The 7,519-nt window shown below is 54.0% G+C and overlaps 1 protein-coding gene across 1 annotated transcript in view; it reads left to right on the top strand.

Moving 5' to 3' along the window:
• LOC104466994 (SLIT-ROBO Rho GTPase-activating protein 3-like) overlaps positions 1-7,519 on the top strand; it is a gene marked incomplete at both ends in the record, with an annotated part of 13,896 nt that overhangs the window by 2,217 nt on the left and 4,160 nt on the right. The window contains 6 exons of the mRNA XM_010080598.1: positions 1,187-1,247; positions 1,526-1,603; positions 2,818-2,952; positions 4,602-4,707; positions 4,991-5,218; positions 6,469-6,548. Coding sequence (XP_010078900.1) covers positions 1,187-1,247; positions 1,526-1,603; positions 2,818-2,952; positions 4,602-4,707; positions 4,991-5,218; positions 6,469-6,548 — 688 coding nt within the window. The remainder of the gene's footprint in view (positions 1-1,186; positions 1,248-1,525; positions 1,604-2,817; positions 2,953-4,601; positions 4,708-4,990; positions 5,219-6,468; positions 6,549-7,519) is intronic.

Below are 7,519 nucleotides of genomic sequence, written 5' to 3'. Positions count from 1 at the left end.
GTCCCCGTGCTGGGGTGGCTGTCCCCAGTGTCCCCACACCAGGCAGCTCTCCCCGGTGTCCCCGTGCTGGGGTGGCTGTCCCCAGTGTCCCCACACCAGGCAGCTCTCCCCGGTGTCCCCGTGCTGGGGTGGCTGTCCCCAGTGTCCCCACACCAGGCAGCTCTCCCCAGTGTCTCCATGCTGGGGTGGTTGTCCCTACAGCCTCGCCTGTGCCTGGACAGGGGCTGGTGTTGGCCCCAGGCTCCTGCGCGTGCTGTGGGTTCAGGAGGGCAGGAATCCGAGAGGCCCTTTCCGCAGGTCGCTGAGGCTGGGTGCAGCATGCGGACGGGGTTCGGGAGGGAGGGCGGACAGCCCAAGGGCTGGGTCGGACCGTGCTAAGCTGCCATTGCATTTGAGTGTTCATGGCCTCCGAAAGAGATGCTGACCTCTAACTGAACTTATCCTTGCTTAATCTTTTCTTTTTTTCCCGCTCTGCTGCTTTTTTGTGTTCTCAGAGGAAGGAGGAATGCACGAACGAGAAACCAGGTATTTACTGGAGGCCCGTCTATGAGACGGAGTAAATTCACCAGAGATGCACCCGTACTCTGCTGGGAAAAACAGCCACACAGAGCCCCTAAGGAGGAGAAATGTCCCCTTGGGCAGCGAGACACGGCTCGCCTTCCCTGAGCTCCTTCCGTGGGGGGCCTGGGGAGAAGCAGCTTTGAACCAAAAGGAAAAACTCCTCCCAGGCTCAGATACAGGCAGTTCATTACACTCTGGTGTTTCGGTTGGTTTTAAGCACCTGCTGACAGCGGCTCTTTCTTTAGGTGGAAATATTGTTGTAAGCTCCGTTACTGGAAGCTTGTTTCGTCAGACAGGTATCGCACAAGTTTTATTTTGGCTCAGCATTGCCCCTTAGGAACGGGATAGCTGTGATGCCGTAGCACAGTCCCGTCTCAACCAGCTAGCGAGCAGCAGGCTTTCACACACTTCAGGGAAAGCTTTTTGTGTGCATAATTGGCTGCACATAGTGTATTCAGCACTCCTCAGTAGCTTGGTGTGCGTAACGCCTCCTTTTCTTGCCTGTCTTCTTACTAAACTCAGTGGCACTAATTTTCAGCTCTCTGTTTGTGCTATCTTCAATGCATTTTCCCTGCTTTGGTATCAATAAACCAGTAATTTTTTTTTACTTTTTCCTTTCATGAAGGATTCTGGACAGGCTATTCCGCTTGTAGTAGAAAGCTGCATTCGTTACATCAATTTGTACGGTAAGTTGGTTCACTAACATCAACAGAAACTTTCTGCGAGGGGAATCGGGTGCGTGCAGTGAGCAGGGATGTCCAGCAGAGACGCCCGTAGCCCTCGCTGCACGGCTCAGGTGTGAGTACGATGGCTTTGTGCTGTAATTGCAGCACGGGATGAGCGACAGATATTTAGGTCTTGGTAGCACTTAGATTAAATTGCCGATTCCTCGTTTCTGCTGTTCTTTCCCAGAAAGTGCCGTGTGACAGTTACGCAAACCTTTCCTAAAACCCTTCTTTTCCAGGCCTCCAGCAGCAGGGCATTTTCAGAGTCCCTGGCTCCCAGGTGGAAGTCAACGACATCAAGAACTCGTTTGAGAGAGGTATAGAGATCCTCGGTGGGAGTTCCCGTGTGGGCTGGGGGCATTAGGCGTTGTGTAAAGCCTGTGTAAAAGCTAAAGGCCTTTCTGCTACGAGAAACGAGGAGGTTTTATCCCTTCTGGGCAGCTCAGTGTTGTATCTCGAGCAGTAAGGACAGAAGGTGAGAAGCAGGAGTAGGTGCAGAGATCCCTTCCGCAGCCAGGAATGGGGAGCAGGAGAGCCTCGACGGGAGCTGTAACACAGTCTGGTGGGGATCCATTGTCAGGGAGCTCCCAGCAGTTCCCAGGATGCTGAGAAAGTGTCAGAAAAGGTTGGCACATTATTTCTGTGCTTTTGAGCGTTAGTTTAGTGGTCCGGCAGTATTCACATGAAATAATGACCCCGTTGTGGCGGGGGGAGTGCTGCAATCCCTCGGGGTTTGCGTGGGTTTCCCTCCATCCTGCGGCAGTTCCTCAAGGGAGGAGCAGCGTCGCCCCGTGTGCCCGGTGGCAGTGGCCAGGGATGATGTTTGATTTCTGATGGTGAGTTGTTACACATGGAAGGTGTAAGGCTGGCAAGGCAGGGCAGAGCCATCCTGCTGTCGCCGGGATGCTCTGAATGCGGGTGGTGGCCTCGGTGGCGTTCACCCTGAGCAGCACCAGAGGGATCAGGTTTGAACGTGGCCACGCCGATGGATAAGGCAGTGGTGGGATTGCGAAAGGCTGGAGGATTTGCACATCCAATCTAAGAGGAATCAGTGTCCAAATCCCTGAGGTTTTGAAAGCCTTTTATAGATCTAAGTCGGTACAATGCTATCCAGAACCGTTCGGTCTGTTCCAGAGGCATAATTGCATCTTCCAGCTGAGCCTGTCTTCTCAGGCTTTCACCCCCCATCACTCAGATCTGCTCAGCTCTCTGAGCTGTTGCCTTCAATGCAAAAGTGCGCTGGGCTGGAAGGTGAAGGAGAACCAATTGATAACATCCTCTTCTTCCAGAAAGGTTTAAAATCTCCAGAGTAAGCTGGGTTGTGTAGGGAGGGCTGTAGCACGTCTCAGCAGGATGCTGTGAACAGCGTACCTTGCTAAACCCTCCTCCTGCGTGGCATTGCCACTGACACACTGGGGGGTTTTCTGAGCTGTGGGAAATCTTGGGTTTTTCCCCTGAGTTAGGAAAAAACACTTTGTGTGTTAGTTCACCTTGACAGTAACGCTGGGAATCAAACCTCTTCTCTGGGCAGGTGAAGATCCCCTGGCTGACGATCAGAACGAACGCGACATCAATTCAGTGGCTGGAGTCTTGAAGCTGTATTTCCGAGGACTGGAAAACCCTCTCTTTCCTAAGGAAAGGTTTCAAGATTTGATATCTACTATAAGTAAGTACATGTTGACAGCTCTTCTTGGAGAAGAGGGTGGGACAACAGAAGCAATAAACGGGGGACAAGTACACCTGAGATTTGCAAATAGCAGCTTGTGCTGTAAGAAGGGCTGCGGGTCTGCGATGGAAGTTGTTGGGAAAAGACATTGAGAGTGGCAGCACATTGGGAGTGCTGGAGGCGAGAGAGAGGTGAAACATCTTGCTGTGGTTCTTCTAAATGGTTCCTAGCAGCATGAGGATCACACGAGAGTCCTCTCCAAGCCTTTGCCGGCGGGCTGCCCACGCAGCAAGCCCCTGTACATGTCTGCGGGTTGCATGAGGGTCACCGAGCAGGGTCGGCTGCCGTCCTGCCTCCAGGTCTCGGTGGGTAACAGTGGTTCCTGGGCTGCCCGGCACGTGTCCTGCACCCGTGGCTCCTGTGACCCAAAGGGGTTTGGCTGCTTTAGCTCAGTGTCTTCTATAAGCATAAAGAGAGATCAGTAACTCTCGGCTGCTCAGGAAGCTGCTCCGACCCTTGACTCTGCAGACTTGATTTCAGCCTCGCTCCATCAGCTGCTCTCCAGGTGTTCGCTGTGTGCGTTTCCCGTCCCACAGAAAACCAGAAAGTGCTTTGGGATGGGAGCAGAGGCAGAAGCTGAGGGGTTTCAATCATCAAGGGTTGGGATTGATGTCAGGGAGAGCCTGGCTGCTTCATGTTCTGTCCTGAATTCTCCTCCCAGCTCCTCTCGTTCCTCTGCAACTGAAGAAACAGATATCCCAGCTGGGGCTCGCATCTCAGTACCTTGTAGTGGTGACATCTAGTTATTGGCAAGTCGTGGGAATGACTCCCCTTGGGGAAAGGAAGAAGACAGAATGAATTTGATGTTTCAGGGATGATGGAGCATGTTGCACGCTTTGGCTACAGGATGACTTCACTCTACAGGAGACGTGTCGGGGTTGAGAGCAGCCCTGAGGAGAAGGACTTGGGGGTGTTGGTGGATGAAGAACTGAACATGAGCTGGCAGCATGCAGAGGGGGGGGTTTGGCAGGGAGGTGCTTCTGGAGTACGTTCTAGCTCGCTTCTTGGGTCTAGATCTGGTTCTACAGCGCCATTTCTAACTCCTTGATGGATCTAGATCAGGTTCTAGAGCGCTCTCTGGTTCTAGAACAAGTTCCTGAACTATTTTACAGATCACTTTATAGTTCCAGATGGCATTCTAGAGCTCATGCTAGATGCTTTGTGGTTCTAGATCAGGGTCTAGATCTAATTGTAGAGCTCATTGTAGATCATGTGATGGATCTAGATCTCATGCTAGGTCTCATGCTAGATCACTTTATGACTCTAGTGCCATATTGACTCAAGCTTTTGAGAAACAGAGCAGTTGTTGAGGAATTAACTAAAAAATGCCTAAGCAGTTATTTTAAAAATAAAACCGTGGAAATGTCTTTATTTGCTGTTTATACTGAATCTGAACATACGCATGAATTCACCCATGGTAGAGCGCTGTGCCCAGTTCTCTGCTTGCAGCTCAGTGCCAAACCAGTGGATCCAGTCTGGAGACAGGCCCTTGTTTTCCTGCACAGTGGGCTGCTAGATAAGCCCCCCTGGTGCCGTGTTGTCTGGTCCTGAGCAGGTTTAAAGAAGTGCTTTCTGTCTGTGTGTTCCAGAAATCGAGAACCCCACCGAGAGAGTGCACCAGATCCAGCAAATCATCGTCACTCTGCCGCGGGCTGTCATCGTCGTCATGAGGTATCTTTTTGCTTTCCTCAATCAGTGAGTCTTTTCATCTTTCACGAGTTTCTCCTCGCCCTCCTTCTTTTCAGGGCTTCCCTGGCTTTGTTGCTGGAGTCCTTTTTGGGATTCCCATGGAGAGCTGTGTTTTGTTTCTTCCTCAGCCTTGCCCAGCCCCGGCTGTGTGTTGGGGAGCTGTGCAGCCCAGCGATGCTGCTTGGGCGGGGGGGGGGGGTGGCGGGGGGGGGGGTTGTCGGTGGGAGGTTTTTCTGAGCAAACGGGGAAGGTCGGCACCGCGCCTCCGTAACGCTACCTGTGCTTGCAGCTTGTCGCAGTACAGCGATGAGAACATGATGGATCCCTACAACCTGGCCATCTGCTTCGGCCCCACGCTGATGCACATTCCGGATGGGCAGGATCCGGTCTCCTGCCAAGCCCACGTCAATGAGGTCATCAAAACCATCATCATCAACCACGAGGGCATCTTCCCCAGCCACCGCGAGCTGGAGGGACCTGTCTATGAGAAGTGCATGACCGGAGGGGAGGAGTACTGGTGAGAGCGGGGCAGGGCTCCTTTGCGGGCAGACCCCAAAGCCAGATCCCCTCGCTGGGGCTGTCCTCGGGCACTGGACGGCACGAGCGACCCTGTGACAAACGCGGAGCTCTGGCCTGATCCCTGGCAGGCAGAGCTGACCCCAGCTGACGTGAGTGCAGGAGAAGGGATCTCAGGAGCAGATCCCGAGAGGATGGGGTGTGAGGAGAGCGTTGGGGAAGTTCAGACTTAATATTCCAGGCAGGCGAGCGCAGCGCTGGGGTGAATGTGCTCGCCTGCAGGAGAGGCACGCCTTCGTGCCTTCATCCCTGTGAGACACTGGGAGCTGGGTGTGCAGGTGATATGTATTTGATATGCTTGGGCTGCCTTACGCTGGTTAAGAATCTTACTCCATACCAGGCTGTCTGCTTGGTTCTTAGTTATAACACCTCCATGAAGCTCAGAGGATTTTACCCACCCACCCAGTGACTCTACGTGGGTACATCAGCTCTGCTTCTGATCGCAGCCTCGCTGGTTAAAGCAGAGTAGGCAGTTTCACTATTTCTTTTCCTCATGCTGACTCAGCACTGTAAACCTTGGTAAAAACTTCAGGAGAAACTTTTTTCCCAATATGAATATTAATATTTGTGAAGATTCTTTTAGCTGCAAATTCACAAAAGTGTGTTCAGAGCAAAACAGAATTTTAGGTCAATTTGAACCAAATTCCTCCTGGGCTGGAATTTTTGAGTCAAGTCCCATCATAATGTGCCATTTGGGTGAAATCCCTCAGCCCAGAGTTAGCCTGAACCTTCCAGTTCCCTTTGCTTCGTCAGTGTCAGAACACAGGTGAGTTGGCGTTAGCCGTGGAGGGGACCGGCTGCGTGCGATTGCGCTGCGTCGCGCAGGGCTCGCCCTGGGAGCTGATCTGGGTGCAGGTTCTGTGCAGCCCCGAGACCTCATCTCCCCTGGCGCTGGTCGCCTGCCGCCGGCCTCACTGATGCAAGTGGAGGATGAAATGCTGAAACTTGAGCAAGCGGAACATTTTAACTTGGTCTCACTTTGTATTTGTTTTGGCAAATACGAGTAAGACACGTGAGCAGGAGAAGGTGAGGTGCTGGTTTAAAAGGACCATCTTAGTCCTAGGAAAGCTATAAACATAACTCCTTCGAGTAGCACTGGGGCCAGGATTTCCCTCAACAATTTGCTTTTGCTGAGTGCCTTTGGAAGAGAACCCGGTTCTTCCTCTGACAGCACGGTGTGTTTTATTCCAGTGACAGCCCGCACAGCGAGCCGGGCACCATCGACGAGGTTGACCACGACAACGGCACGGAGCCGCACACCAGCGACGACGGTGAGCACAGGCGTGAGCAGCAGCAGGGCAGGGATGTGTCAGCAGAGCCATGGCGGCCGGAGAGCAGCGTGCTCTGCACCGCGCATCAGAGCAGAGCCCGGGCTGGTGTCAGCCAGGTGTAAATCCCTCGCAGCCGGTGCATTGCCTGGGTTTCGTAAGGCTCTGGAGGAGGCTCAGCTCCAGATTCCTGTGAGCACGTGCTCACAGCGATTGCAGAGGGGAGCGTGGAGATGAGGGTGCTGGCAGAGCTGGGCGAGAGGCGTGTGGGCCCCGGGACCTGGTCCCACAGCAGGAGGGAGCACGGTGCTTCCCGCGCCCGGAGGCGTCGGCAGCTCGGCCACGGGGTGAGTCCAGGAACCCGCTGGCACGGCAGAGAGGGGGGAACGTGCCACCCCAGACACCGGTCCGTGGCAGGACTTCGCTGCGGGGAAGGGCACTGGGCAGCCCAGTACCTCGTCCGCTTTCCTGACGGCTGCGGTTTCCCTGGGCGCGTCCAGCCCCGATAAAACACCGACGCCTTCCGAGGGTGCCGGGAGGGCTCGGCGGGAGGAGGGGAAGGGCACAGCTGGGCCGGCAGCTCCTGCCCTGCTTCGGCTACAAAGAGGAGCCGACAGGATGAGAACATGAAGGAGAGCAAGCTGCCGTTTAGCCAATTTAGTGCTTGAGTGCTCACATTAATGTCTCTGATTGGAGTTTCTGGGTGATTAACTGTGGTGCCAGCATGGGGAAGGGCAGCAGCTTTATTTGGTGAATTTACATTATTCCTGCTTCCCCTCTCCCTTGCCACACACCCCCTCTCTGCTGGGAAGCTGTTTTATCAGGGCTAGGAGCCCTCCTGGTTGCCTCCCCAGCTGTATTTCTTCATGAGCATTCCCCGTTGATCCTGCTGGAGCTCTCCCAGTGCCCTGCACTCCTACCGGTGCAGACGGGTGCTTTAAGCTGGGGGGAAGCCGTCTGCTGCGGCAGCCGTC

Source organism: Pterocles gutturalis, unplaced genomic scaffold (genome assembly GCF_000699245.1).
Source record: "Pterocles gutturalis isolate BGI_N339 unplaced genomic scaffold, ASM69924v1 scaffold25689, whole genome shotgun sequence".
NCBI classification, from domain to species: domain Eukaryota; kingdom Metazoa; phylum Chordata; class Aves; order Pterocliformes; family Pteroclidae; genus Pterocles; species Pterocles gutturalis.
Note: the sequence above shows the minus strand (reverse complement) of the source record. Positions and strands in the feature narration are given on the sequence as shown.